The 26,783-nt window shown below is 41.8% G+C and overlaps 1 protein-coding gene across 1 annotated transcript in view; it reads left to right on the plus strand.

The window, feature by feature from the left end:
• CSMD1 (CUB and Sushi multiple domains 1) overlaps nt 1–26,783 on the plus strand; it is a 1,889,718-nt gene that overhangs the window by 1,824,638 nt on the left and 38,297 nt on the right. The window contains exons 53-55 of the mRNA XM_068531988.1: nt 6,741–6,914; nt 20,077–20,250; nt 21,648–21,821. Coding sequence (XP_068388089.1) covers nt 6,741–6,914; nt 20,077–20,250; nt 21,648–21,821 — 522 coding nt within the window. The remainder of the gene's footprint in view (nt 1–6,740; nt 6,915–20,076; nt 20,251–21,647; nt 21,822–26,783) is intronic.

A 26,783-nucleotide genomic window follows, 5' to 3' on the forward strand; every position in this document is an offset into this window, starting at 1 on the left:
GACCACCTTCTAAGCGTATCCATAACAACTGTGAAGTCAGCTGGGAATGTCACCACTTCTTGAAGTGTTTCTGACTCTAGGATATTCCACCATGTCCATAGACAGAGTCCAGGTATCCAGGGGTGAAGAGGACAGGAGACCTTAGTCTCACTTTGAAACTGTTAGCTCGGCAGTCACCCATCTTTGAGGAGGAATGACTATCAATGGTTATCCCTCAAGAAACAAGAAAGCAAAATTAAAATTCCATGTCTGGGGGTGCCCATATAACCCCCCTAACACAAGGACTGTGTAAAAGCTGGAGCCTACTGCTATTTTCTTGTTATGTGTATTTACTTTTTGACTTACTGCTTTAAAAATTAAGAAAAATGTTTATCGCAGAAATCCATGAATCAAAAAGAAATCATCTTTGCATTTAAAATTTTATACACATAGACCTAGAGAGCAACATTGGAATTTTGCTATATTATAGATATCCAAAGAACATTGTCTGAATTCTGGCCTGTACCTCTTTTCTAACTGCTTAGTTCAGAGCTCTCATAAGTTAGACCTGGGTCAAGCTGTGAAGTCAGCAGGCTGGTCTTTGATGACCTTCTATTTGTATTGATAATTGGGGATCTGCCTGGATTGATCATAAAATCATGAGAGTATTTTTCCTTCAGACTACACATTTCATCTGTATCATAGGAGACCACGGAGTGGACATTCTTATTCCATTCTGTGTTGGTGTGGACACTGGCCATCACTTAGAATGACCTAAATGTGAATTTTCTTGATAATATACTCACAAGTAAATGTCCAGCCTGCATCAAATAACTCATGTGACACTAACTCCCCCAGGGACAATGAGTTCATGTGGACATTTTCACTTTGCGTGAGGCCTTCTTCCTGGCTTGATCCGTGTATCTTGGCACTATCCCTCCTGGCCTACTAATCCAAGTCCAGATTCTGGTCTACATGGCATGCCTTCACATACTTAACAATAGCTATCGTATGTCCTCTGAACCTTTTCTTCATGACTGGCAGCACTGCCCCATTCACATGTGTGCCATGCCATGTATTTGCTGCTCCTGTCTAACTGCATATTCACAAGGCTTTTTCCAGGAGGAACATGTTTGAAATTACCTACTCTTGACCTTATTTATTTGTCACATTCACAAATAATATCCATATTGCTAACAATAACGTCCATAATCCTGTTGACTTCACAGGTTTGAGAAATGAAATGTCTCAATATGATTTCTTTTTCAAAGTAGAGGATTTCAACATGACTATAATTGTAGAATTGAAGGAAAGAGGAAAGAGGCTTTTCAGGGGGGTGAGGCAAAGGCTTAGAATGCACAGTAATAATGAGAAAATACTACAGTATCAACAGTAAATCGGGCAGAGCCGGGGGCACTCTGAGTGTCTTCAGCTGAGCGTCCTCTGCCCCAGACACACATCCTGTGCAAGACACACTCTGAGAATTCAGAGGAGACAGTTGACTGTGCGTATGAATATGTATTTAACAGAAGAGAAAAAAGCAAACTGATTGACTTTATTCTTGAAAACTTGATGGGAGAAAAGAACACGGAAATAAAGCTTTCCCTTGGATGTTTGACACAGGGTTTTGTTTGTTTGTTTTTTAGGGGAGAGGGGTTTTCCCTTTCTATTAGGGGAACTTTTCAGATGGGTGCTGCCTACCTCATTAACGTGTCGGGTTTACTGCCAACCAAATCTCTACGTCCGAGACCCCATTATCCAGCTGCTGAAAAGCTAACATTTGTTCCATTAGTTCTTCTTTATAGTCTAGTGAACCTTAGTAGCGGACAAACCTAAAATAGTTGCGTCACCAGGATATGTTTAACAGAGGCTAAAAGAATAGAAGAGATGTGAAAACAGTCAGCCTTTCTGCTAGTCCACCATTAACGGTGTGTCAAGACCTCCGAGAGGAGGTGTGCTCAGACCTCACTGCTATTTAACACTTCTTACTAAAAGCTGAGGTTTCAAAACATGGTCCATTTATCCTGAATGGCTACAAGTGGATCTTTAAATATCATAGCTCAGGGTGAAGTTCATACTATGTTTGAGAAAAGGCTTAATGAAAAGTTCATAACTAATTGTAAAAAATCTAAATCCGACTCAAATCCATTGACATTTGGTAGAGCAAACATGTTAGTAGTATCACTAAATGCATAAGATATGACCCTGTAAGAGTTTAACAATCCTGCAAACTAAGAAATCCTCATGGTTCCCTCAACAACAATAATATTCTGATCATGACATATTCTAGAGCTGAACTTCCCAAATTTTGGGTGAGCAGTGCCCCTAGAACACACATTTCCTGGCTGTGTCTGTCTGTCCGTTTGAAATGGAACCAGGATTATGTGTCTTGCAGTAAAATCAGCTTAATTCAAAAGACTGGTCTAAATGATAAAATTTTCTTCACTTCAATTATCAGTAAAGGTTTTCAGACATTGGATTCAGTTCCCTGACTAGGTCCTGAGATGGGCTTCACTGTTAGCGAACCGGGACCCAGCCCTGGTCAGGTGCGAGGCATTGCTTTAGGTGCTCCCAGGGTCCTCTCTTTGTATCCGCTGCACAGCCCTACCTGACAGGTGCTGGTATTAACCTTTAGGAGATGAACCAGGAGGACTGAGAGACTTAGAGAAGTTGGCCGGCGCCACCGAGCTAGGAACTGGCAAAGCTGAGCAGAACCTGGGTGGGTAGCCTGAAGCCAGAATCTGTGTTCTTAATCACAACTTTTCACTGCCTCTTATCAGTTTACTGTTAATAAGGGCTCAGTAATTTTTAGCTACATGGCAGCTTTGCCCTAAGCCCTTTACACATAAGAACTCACTCAGTACATCAGGAAGTCTTTTTTTTTTTTTTTTTTTGAGATGATCATATGGTTTTTATTCTTCAATTTGTTAATATGGTGTATCACATTGATTGATTTGCGTATATTGAAGAATCCTTGCATCCCTGGGATAAATCCCACTTGATAGTGGTGTATGATCCTTTTAATGTGTTGTTGGATTCTGTTTGCTAGTATTTTGTTGAGGATTTTTGCATCTATATTCATCAGTGATATTGGTCTGTAATTTTCTTTTTTTGTAGTGTCTTTGTCTGGTTTTGGTATCAGGGTGATGGTGGCCTCATAGAACGAGTTTGGGAGTGTTCCTTCCTCTGCAATTTTTTGGAAGAGTTTGAGAAGGATAGGTGTTAGCTCTTCTCTAAATGTTTGATAGAATTCACCTGTGAAGCCATCTGGTCCTGGACTTTTGTTTGTTGGAAGATTTTTAATCACAGTTTCAATTTCATTACTTGTGATTGGTCTGTTCATATTTTCTGTTTCTTCCTGGTGCAGTCTTGGAAAGTTATACCTTTCTAAAAATTTGTCCATTTCTTCCAGGTTGTCCATTTTATTGGCATAAAGTTGCTTGTAGTAGTCTCTTAGGATGCTTTGTATTTCTGCGGTGTCTGTTGTAACTTCTCCTTTTTCATTTCTGATTTTATTGATTTGAGTCCTCTCCCTATTTTTCTTGATGAGTCTGGCTAATGGCTTATCAATTAGGTTTATCTTCTCAAACAACCAGCTTTTAGTTTTATTGATCTTTGCTATTGTTTTCTTTGTTTCTATTTCATTTATTTCTGCTCTGATCTTTATGATTTCTTTCCTTCTGCTAACTTTGGGTTTTGTTTGTTCTTCTTTCTCTAGTTTCTTTAGGTGTAAGGTTAGATTGTTTACTTGAGATTTTTCTTGTTTCTTTAGGTAGGCTTGTATAGCTATAAACTTCCCTCTTAGAACTGCTTTCACTGCATCCCATAGGCTTTGGGTCGTCGTGTTTTCATTGTCATTTGTCTCTAGGTATTTTTTTATTTCCTCTTTGATTTCTTCAGTGATCTCTTGGTTATTTAGTAACGTATTGTTTAGCCTCCATGTGTTTGTCTTTTTTACGTTTTTTCCCCTGTAATTCATTTCTAATCTCCTAGCGTTGTGGTCAGAAAAGATGCTTGATATGATTTCAATTTTCTTAAATTTACTGAGGCTTGAATTGTGACCCAAGATGTGATCTATCCTGGAGAATGTTCCGTGCGCACTTGAGAAGAACGTGTAATCTGCTGTTTTTGGATGGAATGTCCTATATATATCAATTAAATCTATCTGGTCTATTGTGTCATTTAAAGCTTCTGTTTCCTTATTTATTTTCATTTTGGATGATCTGTCCATTGGTGTAAGTGAGGTGTTAAAGTCCCCCACTATGATTGTGTTACTGTCAATTTCCTCTTTTATAGCTGTTAGCAGTTGCCTTATGTATTGAGGTGCTCCTGTGTTGGGTGCATATATATTTATAATTGTTATATCTTCTTCTTGGATTGATCCCTGGATCATTATGCAGTGTCCTTCCTTGTCTCTTGTAACAGTCTTTATTTTAAAGTCTATTTTATCTGATATGAGAATTGCTACTCCAGCTTTCTTTTGATTTCCATTTGCATGGAATATCTTTTTCCATCCCCTCACTTTCAGTCTGTATGTGTCCCTAGGTCTAAAGTGGGTCTCTTGTAGACAGCATATATATAGGTCTTGTTTTTGTATCCATTCAGCCAGTCTGTGTCTTTTGGTTGGGGCATTTAATCCATTCACGTTTAAGGTAATTATCGATATGTATGTTCCTATGACCATTTTCTTAATTGTTTTGGGTTTGTTTTTTTTTTGTTTTTTTTTTGGGTTTGTTTTTGTAGGTCCTTTTCTTCTCTTGTGTTTCCCACTTAGAGAAGTTCCTTTAGCATTTGTTGTAGAGCTGGTTTGGTGGTGCTGAATTCTCTTAGCTTTTGCTTGTCTCTAAAGCTTTTGATTTCTCCATCAAATCTAAATGAGATCCTTGCCGGGTAGAGTAATCTTGGTTGTAGTTTCTTCCCTTTCATCACTTTAAGTATATCATGCCACTCCCTTCTGGCTTGCAGAGTTTCTGCTGAGAAATCAGCTGTTAACCTTATGGGAGTTCCCTTGTATGTTATTTGTCGTTTTTCCCTTGCTGCTTTCAATAATTTTTCTTTGTCTTTAATTTTTGCCACTTTGATTACTATGTGTCTCAGCGTGTTTCTCCTTGGGTTTATCCTGTATGGGACTCTCTGCGCTTCCTGGACTTGGGTGGCTATTTCCTTTCCCATGTTAGGGAAGTTTTCGACTATAATCTCTTCAAATATTTTCTCTGGTCCTTTCTCTCTCTCTTCTCCTTCTGGGACCCCTATAATGCGAATGTTGTTGCGTTTAATGTTGTCCCAGAGGTCTCTTAGGCTGTCTTCATTTCTTTTCATTCTTTTTTCTTTAGTCTGTTCCGCAGCAGTGAATTCCACCATTCTGTCTTCCAGGTCACTTATCCGTTCTTCTGCCTCAGTTATTCTGCTATTGATTCCTTCTAGTGTAGTTTTCATTTCAGTTATTGTATTGGTCATCTCTGTTTGTTTGTTCTTTAATTCTTCTAGGTCTTTGTTAATCATTTCTTGCATCTTCTCAATCTTTGCCTCCATTCTTATTCCGAGGTCCTGGATCATCTTCACTATCATTATTCTGAATTCTTTCTCTGGAAGGTTGCCTATCTCCACTTCATTTAGTTGTTTTTCTGGGGTTTTTTCTTGTTCCTTCATCTGGTACATAGCCCTCTGCCTTTTCATCTTGTCTATCTTTCTGTAACTGTGGTTTTTGGTCCACAGGCTGCAGGATTGTAGTTTTTCTTGCTTCTGCTGTCTGCCCTCTGGTGGTTGAGGCTATCTAAGAGGCTTGATGGGAGGCTCTGGTGGTGGGTAGAGCTCCATCAGGAAGTCTTTATCACTCTTCTTAGAAGAGATTTTCAAACACTTTCATTGTCACGTGTTAAAACACGTTTCAGCCTTTGCTGAGCAGTTGGCCTTGATGACTTTATGATTTCCTCCTCCCCTGAGATTCTACTGATTTCTTTGTGCTCAAACTTGTGGATTTGGAGAGTGCAGGGTGTCAGGTGGTATAACAAGTATCTATAATGAAAGTGACTGTTGCATTCATCTCCCCAACTGGAGCAATCGTGTGGGTGTAAGTGGTCACGGTCAGTAATTATGCTGGACACACGTGTGAACTGGGTACCTACATCTATAATCACTTAAGGTCTGGATTTTTTTTTTTAATTTTCAGAAAGTTTGCACATGTCCTATATAGTCAGCATTTTTATGGAGTTCATGATCCCAACAACTTATGCAAGTAAACGAAAGAAAAAATGAACTCAGTCCTTCTACTGCAGTGGGCAACCCGGGTTTAATTCCTCACTGCTTTGTACCAGCTGATGACTTTGGGAAAAACCACCCACATTTCTTAATTCCTGCTACACACACATAGGTGTCCGGTAACTATGATGTGATTCTTGTGATTGGTGTAGACCGAAAAGAGGACAGAAAGCCAACTCATTTGACTGATTTGCTTGTGTGTGAATATGTTTGTATACTGTGTATTTACTCAAGAAAAGTTTAGCTACCTATGAGGATGAAAAAAATAGCAGTGGGTAAAGGAAGGGATATTTTGGATTCCACCCTAAACTTTCAAGTTTTCATTTCAAGGATATAGGAGAAGAAAAATTAAGCTTCCTAGGTGGTGTGTCTAGCTCACCCTTAGATGACACCCCTGCCCGTGTTCTTAATGAAAATGAAGACTGAAGATTTTGTCGTTTTTAAACAAAAGAGCAGTCTGCAGACCTGAAATAATATTCACTCTGTTTTTCTTTTCCTTCTAGTGATCTCATGTGGAAGCCTGTCCTTTCCCCCAAATGGGAACAAGATTGGAACAATGACAGTTTATGGCGCCACAGCCATATTCACGTGTAACACAGGCTACACACTTGTGGGTTCTCACGTCAGAGAATGCTTGGCCAACGGGCTCTGGAGCGGCCCCGAGACTCGCTGTCTGGGTAAATTAATCCATCATTGGGCACTTGTTTAACTCAAGTAAACCTTAAAAATAGAGGATGGCTGGGCAAAGCATGGCACTTCTTGCCATAAATGCTCTGACAGAGTGTTACTAAATCCTACCTGGGTTTTTAATGCTGCACTTTACAATATGACTTCTTCTTTAAGTATCTAAAGGGATTTTTTAAAAATCTGAGCAATAAATGCTGGTCACATGTTGCCTTAAGTGACACAAAGACTATTTTATAGACTGCTGAGCATGTCACTACACTCGAATGCCATCATGATTTTAGAATGCACAAAAATAAACCAAAATTATCATACATTTTGTTATCTTTTTAAATTTTTTAAAATGTTAATAAGTTAATGTGATATTAATGTCCATCAATATAAGGACAATGAATTATTTAAAATTGAAAGTGTGCATAGTAACTTGGTCTTCTTTTTCCCAAGGATTAACATTTTCTGCATGACAATTTTTTTTAAAAATTGGGCTGAAAAATTTTCCATGGAAAAATCTTCTGAATAAGTGTATGAAAATTGTTGAATAAGCAGCTTAAAGTGCAGTGATTTCTAATGCTCCTTTTAGATCTCCAAGTAATTTGCAAAATATGTAAACTGCCTTTAGTCCTTTAGAACTGTCTCTGTGATCTCAGTAATTTTGTAATCACTCCAAAGCAGTAGAAGCTGGAAAGTTTAAGCTCCTGAACCTCTGTGGGCTAGGCTCGCTATAGGAACTAAGCCAGGACCAGTAAATTTTAAATAGTAATCATCTGTTCTTTTCACTGGAGAGAATTTGAAGAAACACTCAGGAGAATTTGAGGATGAAAGTAAAGTAGCAGTCCCAGGAAAATGCACCTGATGAAAGAAGGAGGTTTTCAGGCTTATCCACGAAATGACTTCCTTCAGATTAATACAAGACTTAGATCAGTGCTGCTTGAATACTGTGTGTGTGAATATTCCTGTTGATGGTAGTCACTGTAGTTTTCAGCCGAGTGCTTCTGGGATTTTCTGAGCTTTCCTAAGTGTTCTTGCGAGATCGGCCACTGAGTAGTGCACTCCTTAAGGCAGCTGCAGTTGGGGTAGGTTTTCTCCGTCTACTGCAGTGGAACTTGGTGCCTTAGAAGGGGATCAGGTGATCTAAGAATTCCATCTCCGCTATGAATTGTAAGATGGAAAGTAATAGCAATTTACATTTGATTAGTGCCTTATGGGCTGAAGGTAGGGCAGTGGTAGCCTCAGGGGCTTTAAGTGTCAAGTTTAGTTTATGTAACTGTTGAATCATGGGGCCAGCTTGAGCCTTACTGATTGCAAATAAACCTTTACCTGTTGTGTGGCATTCTTCTGACCGAAGGTTAGGACTTTGAAGTAGAAAGGACGAAATGCATATTGAATAGTTGGCTGGATGGAGAAGCTCAGAGGCATGGCCTCAGTGGGATGCAATATGGCTTAGACACTTTTTGGAAGAGGGAGTGCTCAGAAGGAATTCAAACTGAAAATAAAGAGGAAGAAGAATGTCCAGATTATAATGTATAAAACATTAGTGTTGTAGAACTTGGACATGGCATATAAAGAATAATACAACTGGAAAGGCATGAAGTATTTAAAAGAAAAAAGACACAATTAGAAAAGGGTGAGAAATGATGCATAGCCACATGTTTATAAACCAATGAGTAAAGAATGTGTAATAAATTTAAAGATTTTAAAAGTTTGTAAACATAGTCTCGCAGCTACCACGGAGACTTGAAGGGGTAAAATCCATAATACACAGCATATGGCAGTGAAGGATAGCTCTTCTCCTGAAAAATGGGTGGCTGTGGGGTAGATAATGTAGTGTAACCCAGCAGGAATATATGGCCACAGGACCCAGAATGCTGTGCGAGACACAGCCGAGAACGTGGGGAGAAGAGCAAACAGGTGGAGAACAGAGGTGACGTCTGTGCTGGAGAAGATTATAAAATGCTCAGAAGGGGAAAGGGAAGAGGGGCTGTGATCCTAAATCTGGCACAGATATCTGACAGAGTAGATGTTGGATTCCTCCATAATCCGAACATTAACAAGATGCCCTATTTGGATATAGTACTTTGAATGGTGTTATTTATTGATGACTGAAAATGTGCATTTTGAGTTTTATCTTATTGAACTCTCATTAGGCATATTGTAAGTGCTCAGTACTCCTACTTACACATAAGAAACAAAACTTAGAGCTTAGGAATTTGCCCCAAAAATATGTATCAAAAACAGCATTAAACCTAAGCAATTTGACCATAGAACACAGGCTTCTTAACATTAGGGTATATAGGTAGTTTTTTAAGTTTTGTGCTACTTCACCAATATATTTATCTCTCAAAAAAAGAGATATAATAAAAGAGGCCGTTACACTACTATGCTAATTCTGACCAATGAAGAGGAATTTGTTGGTTAACTGGAGGAGAAATGAGCCTTCGTGCTAGACTACTCCCCACCCCAAGGCACCTGCAGCAAGAGGGTGCTTAGTACCTAAGTGGCTCTTCGTGGATGATTTTGTTCTTCATCCTGCACGGTTCCCGGGCCTCTTGCTTACCAATCACGCTATTATTTTCTTTCCATTTCTTGTCATTTGAATTATTCCTTTGTATGTTTCCGTGGTTTTGAATGTCTTAAAAGTCTGGGTTTCTACCAAGCTAAATGACCTTGGGTAACCTTCAGGCTCATGCGGACCCTGTGAGGATAAACTATATAGTCATGGAAGGAAAATGACTTACAGTGACAAAGGAGGTAATTGCTAGGGATACTTTCCAAAAATTCAGATACTTTCCAAAAATAGTCCATATGATCCCATGACTTCAACTCTAACAGAGAAGAGGCAGGACCCTCAAAAACCAAAACAACCCCCAAAACTCTGACTTTAAGAAACAAATCACCCCAATGTGGAGGAAATGGGAAATTACCCAAGGAAACAGAGACAGTTACACCAGATGTTCTACAATGAATCCAGTTAAGAGAATGAAGTACACTTGAAGGGCCATGTCCTGAAGGACAGATCTGCCACGAGCTGGGAACAACAGAAGTATTCAGGACCATGAAATGTAAGGCCCATGCATAGGTGATGTTCGAAATAAAACCCAAGTTCACTCATCAGAGTTGCTGTTAAAGGAAGTGGATGTAAGAACGCAGAAGGGCTCAGCTTCCTCCTCACGCTGCCTTTTCTGTGAAGAAGAATTGTGATGTGAATAGGAAGGGTAGAGAATCTTTTATATCAGACACTGGAACCCCAAGAAAGAGAAGGAGTCCATCAAAGAGAACTTGAGAGTTTCAAGTAGAGTTGAGTCTCCTGGCCGGGAGGGTCCCATCCAGGCAAGCTTCGGGTACCAGGGAGAAGATGGCCGAGTCACTGGCTCCTGTGGGATGTCATTAAAGGGAAGTACTCTAGCATTAGACAACTATTTGGTGTGACTTTTCACACACAGGGGAAAGAAGTTAGCTGTCAGAAACTATGGATTTGTTAACTTGGTGATACACAGAGCAGATAATCAAATCTATTATTTGTAAGTTCTTGTGTGATGTATATTTATGAAGAGCTAACACAGATTCACAGAATTAACATGCAAGTCTGGATCCATCTTTGTTTGATGTTACTTTTAGATGGGTGTTTAGAAATAGTCTTCAGAAACGGTGTTTCTGAATTTTCGGCAAGATGTATGTCAAGATTTTCCATCATAACTCTTACAATTAAGAAAGAGTAATGTGGACCTTAGGTTAAGTCTTTTAAAGATTCCCTGAGAGACGGTACATGAATGATGTTCAGTGGATTGCTGTGATTTGGGAAGGAGGTTTCCAGGTGTATGTTTCTCTCTCCTCACTCTAGTCCTTTCCAAAACGTTTATTTAGCTCCTGGATGAGGGCATAACACTGCTAGCTGAAAGAGTGAGAATAAATATGTGATGACAGATTCAGGAAATCTTCAAATCGAATGGTAGGCCAAATAGATTTCATTAGACATAGGAAAATAATGGAAATAGTGTAAAATTTTACTCAAAGTAACAAACAAAATAACTGTCAATGTACATGGTGAGGAGAAAATTATGAAATCATAGCACACACAGAAGGACTGGGTGTTTTGGACAATGGAAGGCTTGTTTGTGCGAAGAGATGCCTCTGACACTGATATTGTTTTGTGACTAGTCTCCATCTCGTTCCGTGAGCCTGGGTGGGCCGTATCTGGGGTGATGATTTCAGTTCTGTGAGATAGTTTACGTGGGCTGCTGAGGAATTGAAATGTGTATGTGGTGAAGGATCTGGTAACCATGACACTGGAGGAATGTTTGGAAAACTTGCGATCCTAAGTTTGGCCGAGAGAAAAGTTAGGAAGTAATTAATAGCTATTTTCAAATAGTTAAAATAATTGGTGGGAAAAAGAAGAAAAGAAAAAGAAACCGAAATAAAATTAATTAAACACATCTGTCAAGGGCAAGGACCAGGGTTGCTAATGACATGAGTGAAACAGCTCCATTCATTGGTTGGAAATAGCAGAGGCTATGCACCGAAAAATAGTTTTCAGACCCAATGTAAGAAATATTTTCCCTTACTTAGTTTTTAACATGTGGGATCTGTCCAGAAATGCAATGAAGACTTCCTATAGAAGGTGGTTGGCTACCTGGCAGGTTTTTGTCTGGGGCTCCATTAGACTCTGAGCTTTATTGATTCTATACCCACCATGCTTTCTCCATCACAATGCAAAATCCTTTGGCAAAAACATTTTTCAAGTTGTGCGTGATGTATCTTGCTTATTTTTAGGGTTACTAGAACAAAAAACGCTTTTGCCTGAGATTTTCCTTCAATTTCATGTGGAGCAGGGATCGCTTATTTCCAGTTGTGGTACGATGGTTATTTCCAGTGGTTTCCGTCGGGGAAGAATACGCCGGATTCCTTGATGATCGTTGCAGCGGAAATGGCCAAGCATATGCACAGACGCTGCCACAGTTGAGAGTCTTGTGATTGTTAATGGTAGGAGAGCTGGATTTAAGGAGATGACGGCTGATTTTCTTTGTCTAATATTCGAGAACCTAATCTATGCTGTGTTTGCAGGTACCTAGTCTGAATTCTAATCTAGAACCTTTGAGAAAAGATAGACTAAGGAAAGCTGGGCAACCCTGTGTGCAACCATCATTATACCTAAAATTTAGGCAAAGTAATACATTATGTATATCAGAGTACATTTTTATAAAGGGTTAGCCCACGCTTAATCAACGCCATCATCCCTGCTTTACACCTGGGCTCTCGCAGGGTGCTGTGAATTGCCCCGGACTTGTTCTGATTTACCATCTGTGCTGTGCAATGCTACACATCTCCCTGGGCTGGAGAATTAAGCACTGAGAAGGCTCACCCCCCGTATCTGCATATCAGGTAACGTACAGTCCATCAGGGAAGTTTTACTGTCCCCATGCTCCCTTAGTTATTTTCTTCTGTTTATCTTCCCTGCGGTAGTTTGCGTTGAACCCGACAGAGAGCACACCGACTACACGAGGTTGTATGTTTGTAATCCAGGTCTCCTATCATAGAAAGCTACATTAATCTTTTAATACCATTTATATCATTTAGACTTTTTCAGCACATAATAACCCATCGTGTCTTTCACTCTGTTACCTCTAATCTGTTTACTCAAGACGTCAGTGATAGATTGAGACATTTTCCACCTAAAGAACATTATCTTTTTTTCATTAGATTATTTTGCTATTATCTGAAGTAAGTTTGCATTTGCTATAATGACCTATGAGGAGACGAATTCCTTTGTAAATATGATATCGTGGTGACATTCATGTGGCTAAAATAGCTAAATGACATGATTCAAAAGGATATCATTAGACCATGTTTTTTCATAGTTGTTAGGGAATAAAACTGGAAAGTATTCAAATGCCTTGCATTTGATGATAGATCCACGTACAAATTTTTAATAAAACAGGTGATTATGACAATGCTTATATTGCAGCAAAAAGATGATATTAGAGCAGAAAGATTAACCCCTCCCTCCTTGATCTTGGTATAAAAGTGATCTGCAGTATAAAACTTAGGCTGTATGGTAGTCAGGGAAGGTAAAATATTTGGAAACACTCAGTGCTAATCTTCACATTTTACTTCTGCATTATCAGTGGCTCGCAGATAAATGTCACAATATTCCTCCCAGCCGCAAGTGCTTCTGTCTCTATTTCTGAATATTATCTAGTGATATTCATTTAATTCCTCAAGAAATATTGCACAGGATGTAAAGGTAAATAGGAGGTGGTTCTTTTTTCTTTTAAGGAAATTATCATCAAAGGAATAAATCAGATAAAAACCAAGTATCTTTAATAAAAAGTTGAGATTGATGAATGTCAGGAGAGAGGTCCACGCAGAATCCTCCCCATACCCAGGGAGGGAGCCACTTTGATGAAGAGGGCACTCCAACACACAGCAATGGACTAGAGCATCCCAGAACTGAGAGCCACGGAACAAGCAGCAGCTGCATAGGTGCAGAACTGTGGGGCAGGAGGTCCTGATGGCTCGCCGGAACCAAGCACATCCCGGGCTGGTGCTCTTTGTGGTCACGTGATGCTGAGGGACGGTGCTAATATGGCAACGCAATCGTGGAAAGAATTCACGTCCTTTCACGAACGCCCCCTCTAGATCAGGCAGGGGCTAATGCTGGTGCAGAGGCCATGACACTGCTCTTAGAACTCACAGTCTCAGAGTGGAGATAAATAGGTAAGAAAAATTCTACTTCTGTCTGCTGAATTCAAAACAAAACAACCCTCACCATGTAGGTATTGTAAACGGATGGTCCTGGAGATAGAGTCTCCTTCTGCAGGGAAACCTAAAATAAGGGAGATGCTTGCGTTGAGTATTAATGGGCAGTAATTCCTTTAGGGTTTGTGAAGACTGCAAACACAGGGTGGATTTGGATTAAGTTATATGACATTTTACAGGCAGACAAGAATGTGAAAGAAGTGTTATGCAAAAGGGCAGTGTGTGTGCAAAGTGATAGAGGTAAAAAGTGTGGTACATTGAGGAACTACATTAATAAAAAGGCAGATGAGAGATTTCTGAAAGCCCCAGAGACTACCCAAATCATGGTACTGGCCTGAAATTTTCTTATCAAATATGGTTTAAAATAATTGCCGTTGACTAGGGTGTGTCAAACAGAGATGTGATACAAATGTATTTTGTGGCGAAGGGATGGGCCCTGGTCGTTGGTGTCACTAAGGGCACAGAGTGTTGTACAGATCTTCACACCCCACCGGCCGATCCCTGCAAGGATTCATGTGCTTTCTACGATACTGCATGTTCTCAGACTTCCACAAAGTTGCTCAACATTACCGCTCAAAATTGCTCGTGGAGAAAAAGAAAAAGTCTCATTTGTGAGAACTCAAATGTGTCCCTTTAATATGCACAGATCTGGAGATTTAAATAACATCCATCGACGTTTAATGCTCTTAAACGTGTTCCCTGTACATAAGAGGATCTGATCCATCTGACATTTCATGACCATTTGTTAATACTCAAGCAGTGTTTGCTATTGGCTTTAGAATTCACTGCCAGATACCCCTGCCTTTAGCCCCAAGCTGGAGTTGTCACTGGAATGGGCAGAATGAAGCAGATTGCATTTCTAATTCTCTTGCAGGTACAGTGTACTTACAACGCTTATTATTTTATTTTCAGCAATAAGTACCAATAATAACAAAGCAAACATGAAGGTTGAATATTTGGTTTGTAGATTTTCTAAAAATGTATGAATGTATTCAGTTCTAATCCCCAAACCAATATTTAGTATTTGTGCTGATACAAACTGGCACAGTGAAAAGAAGGTGACCTTAAAATAGGGAATTCTGGGGTGGGGGGGGCGACGTGTTTGTGTGTATGTGTGAGTGTGAGAGAGTGTGGCCTCAGGGCAGGAGAGAGATCCAGCTATTCAGTTCCTGTTGACGCACAGACCCCGCAGGGAGGATGCCCAGCACAGGGAACTCCTGTAACCTGGGAGCCGCGCGCCCCGCAGGTCCCCTGGAGGAGCAGGTTTCCATGGCACCAGTGGAACTGTATTAAATTCCCAAATCACAGAATTCGCTTCTGAAATTGCACGAGTCTAGGTAATTGTAAGAGACTCTAACACACGTTGCCTGAAAGTATTCAATACTTGAAAGAAGCATTCAGACTCTGCCTTTGTTGTGAGTTTAGGCACATCTGCTAACTGACATCTGACACTCTGTGTCTGTCACTCAGCAAAGTCACCACTGAAAGTCAGTGCGGTTTGTTAGGTTGCAGACCGTGATCACTGCAGCATCAGAAACAGTGACGCGCAGTCCAGAGAGCTCAGCTAGCTGCTGCAAAACCCTGCCCGTGGGTGGGACTCCATCTCTACAGTGTACGTGCACGTGACTCCCAGACAGCAGGGATGCGAGGGCAGGTGTGAGGGCAGAGGACGCAAGGGATTCCATTCATCCAGGGCGCAGTTTTCAGAATATTCACTCTGCTACTCAGAATCGTTGTACGACACACACTAAAACGTGTGCGTGTAGACTCTGGACAGTAGCCTTCTAGAACCACTGCTTGGAGAGGCTGGTCAGCTGAGGCCCTGCCCTGGGGGATAAACGCATTACTCGCGGCAAGTGCCGGTCCCCCTGTCCCGTGTGCTGGCCCGGGCTGTGTGATGTCAGGGCCGCGGGCTGGCGGCTTCTCTGCGCTTCAGACCGTGAGCTGGGCTCCCACACGGCTGGGCCGCCGTCTGCCTTCTCCAGTTCCCACACGGGACGAGTTTGCGGGAAACCCTCGACCCAGGAGGAAACTGAGAATCCCCTTGCCCGTCCCTCTTTCTCCCTGGGTTTGGCTCATGGCAGCCCCAAGGCGACTTCTCCCTGTGAGAGGCCACTGGCATTCATTCAGCCTGGCCACCACTCTGTGTTTTAGCGAAGTTTGGTAGATTTTATTCCTCCTAACTCAATTTTCGAGAAAGATTGTTAAAAGAGATTCTCTTTTCTATTTGGGACATCTAACTAAAGCATGATAACTAAAATATGGTAAATAAAAACAATACAGCTTTCGTTATATCTAAAGTAGCATAAACTTAAAGGCCAGTGATCTTCACAGAGGAGTCATTTTGCAAATGAGGTGAAACCTGCAGACTCTTGTGACCCACTCACAGGTATGAAATCTTAATTTTTCTGAAATTTCATGGAATTCCTATTCCATTGTTCAATTCGTCTTAACAGGCCAATTTGAAGGATATTTTTTAATGGTATATAGTGTGTGAAATAAAGAGAGTCACCGAACTAGAACTGGAAAATACCCACCCTGGCATGGAATTCTTGATTCTGCTACTGATTCTCTCAAGAACAATTTTAAGCAGTTGGAGAATTACCCCTTCCATAGTAATGCCTGTCCTCAGCAGGGAGAAAATGCAGAATTAAAATGTAAAGTTCTAGGAATGTGGAAGTAGTAGAATTGGTTATTCATACTTAACTAAAAGAAAATTCAGCAGTTCCTTTAGGATATATCTCTATATCTATCAATCAATCTGTCCACTGAATTAAAAATCATATGCAGTTACAGTTTTACAGCATCCTACCTAATTCTTTAGCTCCTTGCTAGCCAGAGCTCTCAGGCTCTGATTAGTGGCAGATTATTAAATTCACGAGTAGGATTGATGTAAAGATAAAATAGGCCACATGCTTTTCACTTAGATTTTCTGTCCGCACTTTAATGGAACCATTTGTCAGGAAATTTGGCTTCCTTGATTTCCTAGGTGTGATGACACTGGCTGCAGAATTGCCTGTAAAGAACATTTAGTGATCTTTGTTTAAGCTGAAGCCAAATGCTAATGAAAAAGAAACAAGCAAACAGAAGCACAAACACAAAACCTAGGGGCCTGGCATCACAGTGTCGGATCTACTGGATAATCACATTATTTTATTTAGTTGATACTTTGTTTTGAAATGTTCAGGACTGCCCTCATCCCAATTCTTTTTTTTTTTTTTTTCCAGTTAATAGAGTTACTTATCCTTCTTTACTGCTTTTTATACCCAGTGGAATAGTAATAATTAAATGCACCCAAAATTATGGAGATGTAGCACATGAAATATGTAAGGTCATAAACTGAAGAGGATAAAATAGGAAGTGAAGTTCGAGGTGGTCCTGTCAATTCTTCTTCCTTCAGGCACTGAGCTGAAAGGGAGTGTGTTTGAAAGACATCCCCGATTTTCTTTAGGTCTTTAAGGCCAGTTCCTCCCAGAACTGAAGTGACCACGTGTCAGAGAGGAGTTGCTGTTGGAAGTCTTTATTTCCACACAAGCCTGTCAGCCTTGCCATCTGGTTTCTGGAGTGTACAGATATCTCCTTGCCGTTAGGAGTGCTTATTTGCCAGGCTTTCAACAGAGAATGCAGCCTTGAAGCATGTGTCCTACTGAAAACTTAGATGAAAAAAATATGATTGAGGTTTAAAAGTGAGCCTAGCCAGTCGTGTTTGTCCAAGTCAAGAGTGTGGCTGTGCAGATCACACAGAGGGTTGGGGACTTTCTGTCGCAGTGTATCCCTTTCAGCATCTCGGTTACCCTGAGCCCGGGTCCCTCCTCTTGGGGTGCTGATCAGGTTCAGAATACCTCCAAAGTGCTTGACATTCTCTAGAGTAGCAGCCAGGAATCAGGTGGCCCGCACTGTCTTTGAGGATTGGAGTGTGTTATTTTGGTGAGTACTTCTAGAAATTACATCATTTCCTTCTCACCTCGGAAGTGGCTGGATCCCTGCAGTAAGCCCGTGCGTGGCGGCTGTGGCTCCTTTCTTGTCTCGGGGATGCGAATGGGGCTCCACGTCTCGACCTGACGGAGATCGCCGTGCAAAGCCCAGCCTCTGGGAAGGAGCCTGCATCCGTGTTCCAGGATAACAGCCTCAGAAGCTCTCCGTTCAACCCCCGGAGAACATTCAGCCTCCTCCCAGTTCCCTGCTTGTTTCACGCCTGGTGTGGGGGGAGGTGATCTGGCTTCTGGTCAGAATCAGGTTTATTGATCTGGATCTGGCTGAGTGGAAAAGCTGCAGAGGTGACAAAAGATCAAGCGAATCGAGCACAACTTGACCCGACCTCTTACAAATGTTAGCACAGAGATTCTGCTCAAAGAGGGATACCTGTCACCAATTCGGTTTTCTCCCTCTGTCCTCTGCAAGGTCATCTTGCTGATAACAGATATGGTTCAAACCTAGGATAACACAATGCAGCTGCATTGCCTTAAACAGAAATAGAGAGTACTGTTCTGAATTCTTCCAGAATGGTGGCATTAACCCTGAGTGTCATATGACAGTAGTTTGGCCATGCTCTCAGCTTTGGGGTTGCTGTACTCTGAGTAAAACACTGGCAGCTGGGTGCTCTACTCAGAGGGTAGTGGCCAGGGGAAGTCCACTCCAGAACGCTCTGCAGCCGCTCCAGCCTAAGGAGCGAGTTTTGGTGGACAATTTAGGAACTCTCCTTGTCTATCCATCCTTTTCATGTCAGTTACTCCTAATGCTCCATAGTTTGTTGAGTTAACAGCATACTCTTTCCATGGACGTGAGGAGGGGGGAGGGACAGAGAGGAGGACGGAAGGAGAGGAAGGAAAGAAAGTGGAAGGAGAGTGGAAGAGAAGAAGGGAATCCCGCCTTTCATAGTTTTCCCTGGACCACACAGCACCTTCCTACTGTTACAGAGAAAAAATATTCATGACGCTCCTTGACGATAATGAGGCAGAATTTTTTTAGTACCCTAGCGATTGGTGTAGGGACCAGGGTGATGGGATTTCACGAAGATATGGCTCAACTCCAGATGCTGTGTGGGCCAGCGGGGGTCACAGCCAAGGGACAGGGAGGGGGCACGGGTGGGACATTCCTGAGAGGGAACCTCAGGGCTTGGAGGGGTTCTGGCTGAACCCACCTACCAGGGCAGGTGCGGTGAGAAACTGGCTCAGATGTTGAGGCTGGAGGGTTCTCGTAGGCTGACTCAGCAGGGTGCTTGCTGAAGTCGGCTTTTACAAGGAGGTGCACAGGGCCTGGGAGGAGTGTCAGGACCCGGATTAAAGCTTTGTCAGGCAAAGAACCTTTGTCGCTCCCCAGCCTTCAACTCGTGAAGGACTGAAAGTTCCTCTAGCTTCCTTCCCCACTTGGAAGCCCTCTGGTTCTGAAGCTTATCTGACACCCTGTTTGCCAGCGACCTCCTTACATATCAGAGTCCTCACATCAGTACTGTTTTCCTCCCCTTAAGTACTGATGTTCACCCCAGTTTCGTTTGGGGGCCCTTTCTTTCCTTGCTGTACATACTCTTCACGGGCGAGCTCAGCCACCTGTTGGGTTCAGCCTCCATCTGTAATCTAGCTTTTCCTAAATCTCTGTCTGCAGGGTGTCCCTCCCCTGAGCTCTGGGCTTCTGTGTTCAACTGAGGATGCGACAGTTTCCCCTAGACATCAGTTCAGACATAACTCAAATGGACATTTTCTGAAATTGGACTTATTTTCTGATAGCAATCCTTCCTTTGGAATTTCACAGATAGTTCAGGAATCTAGTCTCTCACTGGAGATCCTTCCATCCTTTTCTTTGCTACCCATTTTCAATAGGGTTACAGAACTTATATTAATTCCAAGTGTCTCTTCCTTTCTTTTGGTTTTTATTTGGAAATAGAATAAATAGATAAATAACATAAAATATCAGTAAGAAAAATAAGTAAAAGAAATAAATGGAGAAACCATAACTGGGGAATTACCTTTTAACAATTTTATATTTGAACTATTACTTATGTTACCCACAATTGTTGAGAAAAATTAATGAGTTGAAGAAAACTCTATCAAATAAAAAATACATAAATGGAAAAAATTCTAATAATGTTTGCATTCAATGCTGTCAGTCACTTGACAATAAAGATAAACTAATTTTGAATGTAGTACTTTTATTATTTTAGATTTTTTTATTGGAGTATACTTGATTTACAATGGTGTGTTAATTTTTCCTGTACAGCATAGTGACCCGGATATACATATACATATATATCCTTTTGTATATTCTTTTTCATTCTGGTTTATCCCAGGACGTTGAATAGAGTTCCCCGTGCCGTACCATAGGACTCTGTTGTTTCTCCACGAATGTGGTACTTTTACAGAAGACAGGCTCTCCAGCGTGTTTTTGTCGGTTTTGCTTGCTTTTCAGCGGGCCACTGCGGCTCTCCGGATCCCATCGTGAACGGTCACATCAGCGGCGATGGCTTCAGTTACAGGGACACCGTGGTGTATCAGTGCAACCCCGGTTTCCGGCTCGTGGGGACTTCCGTCCGGATATGCTTGCAAGACCACAAGTGGTCCGGACACACCCCAGTCTGTGTCCGTAAGTACAGCCTGTGAACTAACTCAGCGGGTGCTTCCCTTCGTGGTGTTTTCTTTTGTCATTAGGTCATAACACAGACACGTTTAAGCTCAGAGAGAGGATGGAGAGCTGTCGGAAGAGAGAGAACGTGGGCGCTCCTCCCCTTCCGTCTCTGGTCCTCCTCCCGTTCCATGTCCTTCCGACGCCTCCTGCAGGCTCCCTCCACATTGAGTTTGCTCACCCACTCATCTCAGATGGGTCCCAGGATGAGGGAGGTCAGGCATTCATTCCCCCAGCGTTGTCCCGGGACGACGAGGTGGAAACAGCGTCCCACCAGAGGAAGATAGGGGTGCTGGGCCCGAGTCTGCAGGTTGGCTTTGCAGGGGCCCCACGGTAGCCACCCCCCAAGCTTCTGTGTTGTTTTGTGTTCTTGTCATTGCTTCATCAGGAACGCAGAGAGTTTGTACGCGGTCCTCCCTTTAATAAAGAGGTGAAATTGTATGTAACCATTGTCCTCAAACTTTATAACTTGAGAGACGACTGCTGACTCCTATTTTTAGAAGAGATTGTACCCTTATGCAAATTTCCTTTTAAACCAATTTTTTTTCCTAACATGTTCTTTATTTTCCTAAACAAGGGGATTGTTGATGTAAGTCTAGGACAGTGGCAGGCGTTCTCTGGGATAGTGCTGTGGTAACTGTACACAGTTCAAGGGTGAAAGCTTTACTTAGAAGAAAAAATTGTTGACAAGATAAATGAGAAGGAAAACACCAGTTTTCCAACTGTAATGTGTTTCTTTTGAAAGGGCCAGTGAAGGATATGTTCATGATTTGTATTGCTGTTATTGTTATTGTGGACATGACATAATGAGGGTTGGCTATGTTCCAAAGGACCACACAATAGGGAATGTCAAAGAAAATATGATTTGAGCATGTACTCTTATTTTTGCTAATTTCATGATGTTTAAATTGATATTGGATTAATATATACATACACGATTTAAATTATCATCCAAGTCCCTATGTTTCAAGATGAGAGTTCCACAAAATTAGCTGGTATGTTCTAAGGGGAAAATATTCAGAACTCATGATTAATACAAAAATTTAGCATCTCTTGTTTTTCACTGCTTTATTTTAAAATTACCTGATATTCTATCATGATGTAAGAAATAATAATTATAGTGATGAAGAAAGTACATTTGCCAGGCGCTAGTTATTTTCCACGATTATAATAAAAACCTGTGGGTTCAGCCCATGATTCTTTCTCTCAATATTTCCTTCCAAATATAAACACAATCTGTAACATCTGATTAGCTGTCAACCCCTTAATTCATACATTTAACATACCTGTATATGTATTAATGAAGAATGCCAAGTGAGAGTGATGACTTATTAATGTGGACCTGTCTTCCTCCGTAGCCATCACCTGTGGCCACCCAGGGAACCCTGCCCACGGCTTCACTAACGGCAGCGAGTTCAACCTGAATGATGTTGTGAACTTCACGTGCAACACCGGCTACTTGTTGCAGGGCGCATCTCGAGCCCAGTGTAGGAGCAACGGCCAGTGGAGCAGCCCTCTGCCGACCTGCCGAGGTAGGAGAGCTTCCGGGTTAGTGAGGGCTGAACCATAACACCAGGGAGCCTGTCTGCGTGCGTAGAGGGGGAAGCTTCCCCTCCAGGGACAGGGCTTCTGCAAGCGCTTGTTGTTGGGGTGGGAAAACATTTCTGAGTATAACGCGCAAATCGCTCCATGGCCTCTTTCTTGCTATTGGCCAGATATTCAATCAAAAAACCCTGGGATTCTCTACTTCAAAGACTACTCGTCTTCCGTTTGTCTTTCTCTCCATTTATGCACTCACTTATTTCTGCCACATGTATTCCACACCTTTGGTCCTTAAGCTTCTAGCCTTATGGATGTATTTGAGAAATTCTTATTGCTTTTAAATCTCAAGTTTTAGAAATTCACTTCTTTAAAAATGGACACATAGATCTGGGCTAACACCTAAATTTCCAAGGGAATGCTGCTTTGTAGTTTTTGTATTTCTAGATGTTTGAGCTAGAAATACAAAAACTTTTCCTTAAAACATCTCCTTCAAATGTTTTCCATTAAAACATCTCTCTTACTGAAGACGCATGTCCTTCCATGTGAAGGTGAGTTTTTTGTTGTTTTGTTTTGGTTTGGTTTTTTGGTAATAATATGGTATTAAAGGCAGACGCTTACGGAGGTCCCTTGCTCTGACAACCACCCACCTTCCCACTGGGCCCCAAGGGAGCTGTATTCAAATGCAACAATAGCAGAATGGGAATCCAGGCAAGTTTTAAATAGCAGTTATGTGAAATTGGCTACAAACTGTCGAGTCTGGCACATGTCTATATCAGAGTGCTTGGCTTAAGCTCGAAGACAAAGTAAAGCCTCCTAATTCCACTTCCCTCTAAAACTCCCTTTTCAATGTTGGAAAGTCTTGCTGTGAAGAGCAGAGACCCCAGGTTCCCTGTTCTCACTGTCCCCAGAAAGCGGGCTTCGGGCGTGTCCTGTTTGGGGGGGGTGGAGTATCTCACAGAGATGCCCCTGGTTTCTTGTTCCAAAGCTCCTGCTGGTCTCCTGACAACGTGGGGGTCTGGTCAGCTTGGACATTGACAAGTTCATCTTGTAGGTTATATGTTATTATTATAATTGTATTAGGCAGGGCCATGGAACGGGGTGATCGGGGTTAGGGGACATCTTGGAATGTGTGAGCCAGAGCAGGAAGCTGGCTTCTAAATGACCTCTGGCCCCTCTGCCTTCCACGTGGGGACACCTTGGCAAACCCTAAATGCTTGCTGAGCATCGTGATGCGCGTGGCTGTGATGAGCAGGGTCACTCACTCAGCCTCCCCCTCACGTCTCACAGGGAAACGTGCGGCCCACGTGTCTGCCGGGAGCCCTGAGCACGTGGACGGCAGTGGACAGGCTGAGCTGTAGGTGTCTGCCACTTGGTAACGCAGCTGCAAATATCTACGAAAAGGTTACACACCTTTAATCAAACTGCTTTTCACTGCCCTATACAACAAGGAAAAAACAGCACGACTGAAAGAATGGTTACAAATGAAGGCCCTTAAATTTGGGTTCAGTTTATCTTCACACAGGGTTACGGCCTAACTGTGCCTCTGATGCCTTAGGTGTATGAGAACCATCTATATCCATTCCTCCCAAACCCTTCTACTCAACTTAATTTAATATTTATTAAGCACCTACTGTGTTCCGAGTGCTGTGCTGCACACTGTCAGTACAGAGATGGGTGAAATACTTCATACCTTTAAGTAGATACCCATCTGGGGGCTAATTATGGGGGAGAAAGTCCCCACAGCTGCTGAGACTTTGTCCACTGGACACAGTACATTCTGGTTAAATGAAAGATTGAGTAAGTTCAAAACAGCAGGCTTTTAATTATCAAAACGTTTTTTGTTTCTGTACTTCATTTTCCTCTAACTTATGCCAAAAAGAGAGAGAGAAGAAGTTAAATGCCTATCATTTATTAATGGTTTTTGGTGTTTTACAATAGATACTAGGTCCTTTAGATATCTATGGCACAGTTTAAAGAATGCTAGAATGTGTTTTAAGGTCTTCAGTATTGATTCTGACTTTTCTTGCCTTCCTCCCTTTTCTTGAGAAATAGGAATGGACTTATTTTTTTAGTAGACGTTATTTTTTAGAGCAGTTTAGGTTCATGGCAAAGTTGGGCTGAAGGTACAGAGATTCCCCATAAACCAACTGCTGCACCCATGCACAGCCCCCCCCCTCCCCCTCCGCTGTCACCACCCCCACCAGATGGTGCATTTGTTATCATGATGAACCTGCATGGACACGTCATCTCACCCAGAGTCCGCAGGTGACATTAGGGTTCACTCTTGGTGTTAGACGGTCTGTATGTTTGGACAGGTGTACAATGAATGACACATATCCACCACCGCCATATCTTGCAGAGTGTTTTCACGGCCCTAAAGTTTCTCTGTGCTCCTAAAGTTTCTCTGTGCTATTCATCCCTCCTCCTGCCCGCCAGCCCCTGGCAACCCCTGATCGTTTTCATGTCTCCATAGTTTCGCCTCTTCCACAGTGTCATGCAGTTGGAATCACACAGTATATAACCATTTCAGATTGGCTTTTTTCATTTAGTAAATGCATTTAAGTTTCCTCTATGTCTTTTAATGGTTTGGTAGCTCATTTCTTTTCAGTGATGAATAATATTCCATTGTCTCGATGGACCACAGTTTATCCATTCACATACTGAGGGACATCCGGGTTGCTTCCAAGTTCTGGCAACTATGAATCAAGCTGCTATATTCATTCCTGTGCAGGTTTTTGTGTGGATATAAGTTGTTAACTCCTTTGGGTAAATATTAAGGAGCATGATTGCTGGATTGTACGGTAAGAATATGTTTATTTTTGTAAGAAACCCAAACTGTCTTCCAAAGTGGCTGTATCACTTTGCATTCCCACCAGCAATAAGTAAGAGTTCCTGTTGCTCCACACCCTCGCCAGTGTTTGGTGTTGTCAGTGATCTGGATTTTGGCCATTCTAATAGGTGTATAGTGGAATCTCATTATTGTTTTAACTTGCATTTCCCTGATGACCTATGATGTGGAGCATCTTTTCATAGGCTTATTCGCCATCAGTAGGTCTTGTTTGCTGAGGTGTCAGCTAAGGTCTTTGGCCCATTTTTAGTTGGGTTGTTTGTCTTCTTATTGTTGAGTTTTAAGAGGTTTTTTTTTTAATGTTTCAGATTACTGTCCTTTATCAGTTATGTCTTTTCTAAGATTTTCTCTTAACCTGTGGCTTGTCTTCTCGTTCTCTTGACACTGCCTTTGGAAGAGCAGAACTTTAAAATTAGTACTTAATTTTGAAAGCTGACACTTCAAAAACGTCTGATGAAGGAGGAGATGACTGACAAACAGCCGTCCGAGTGCTGAGGGGACTGGAAATCACCCCTCATCTCCCGGGTGCCTCCTGCTCATGTTTCTGTTATTTTCTATTGCTCTGTTTTGCTTCATTTATGAACTAAGAGATACAATCTAGTGCACAGAATTTACATGCATATTATTCGACCAGGAAAAGCATGAATTCAAAGAGGTCAGACTTATAAAGACAGTGAAGCGTCAGAAAAAAATGGCGTGAAACCCAAAAAGTTAAAGTTAACAAAAATAGCTACTCTATTAATAAAACTTCCAGGGATTCTTCAAGGTGTGTACTGCAGTATGGCCTGATTCTTACCTTATGTGGTTCCTTGAATAAACCCCCAGATGGTTCAGGGTGTTGTGTCTCATGTCAGTATCCTGTTGTGCTTGATTTCTTCTCCCAAATACTTGATGTGATTCTCAGATGTCTAATCTGCGGAGGTCAATGAGTTGTGGAATCCTGAATAATCCTACAGCATCTGGTTAATGATGCAAGAGAGAAACCCTACCAGGACTTTGGAATGAACTCCCAGTAAATCTGTGCTAAAGTGAGGCTGACTTAGACACAGATTTCCACAAAGTCTCTCCACCCTGGACTCACCTTTTATCCTCAGACTCAGCCCTTCCCAGGGAAAAGCTCTGGCCATGCCAGCTGTGTTTGTGATAAATCAGAACCCTCCAATCCAGGAAGCGACTCACCCCCTGGTTCTATCTTTACAAACAGGATCAGGAAAATAAATAGATAAAAGAAGGGATCCTTTTTGCTAGTAGTAATATCTTTCTGGAATAAATAAATTATATGGATGTAGATTTCATAAAAAGGAATGAAAACAAATGTCTTCACATTTTTTTTTTTTAATTTATTTTATTTATGGCTGTGTTGGGTCTTCGTTTCTGTGCGAGGGCTTTCTCCAGTTGTGGCAAGCGGGGGCCACTCTTCATCGCGGTGCGCGGGCCTCTCGCTATCGCGGCCTCTCTTGTTGCGGAGCACAGGCTCCAGACGCGCAGGCTCAGCAATTGTGGCTCACGGGCCCAGTTGCTCCGCGGCATGTGGGATCTTCCCAGATCAGGGCTCGAACCCGTGTCCCCTGCATTGGCAGGCGGATTCTCAACCACTGCGCCACCAGGGAAGCCCCACATTTATTTTAAGAATCACTGAGCCTGCGCGTCTGGAGCCTGTGCTCCGCAACGGGAGAGGCCGTGGCAGTGAGAGGCCCGCGCACCGCGATGAAGAGTGGCCCCCACTTGCCGCAACTGGGGAAGGCCCTCGCACAGAAACGGAGACCCAACACAGCCAAAAATAAATAAATAAATAATTTAAATTAAAAAAAAAGAATCAGATTATGCCTACTGTTTCAGAGGCCCCCGTTTCTATAGAAGAGCTTTCTGAGTCTTTGTCTCCTAAATTCAAATATGTGTCAACATGAGCTTAAAAGTTCAGTCAGTTCAAGGAGAAATAAATGAGGTATACCAAGTCTGGCAGTTTTAGGATGAGTCACTTAATATTTTCTTTCCTTGTGTAATAACTTTTGTGTTACATGCAAATGTTTGGAGGTTTTATTTTTTCTTTCTTATCTACAGTTTTGTGGGATTGGCCATTTAAACTCAGAGAATTAAAATATAT

This window comes from Eschrichtius robustus, chromosome 21, assembly GCF_028021215.1.
Source record: "Eschrichtius robustus isolate mEscRob2 chromosome 21, mEscRob2.pri, whole genome shotgun sequence".
Taxonomy (NCBI): domain Eukaryota; kingdom Metazoa; phylum Chordata; class Mammalia; order Artiodactyla; family Eschrichtiidae; genus Eschrichtius; species Eschrichtius robustus.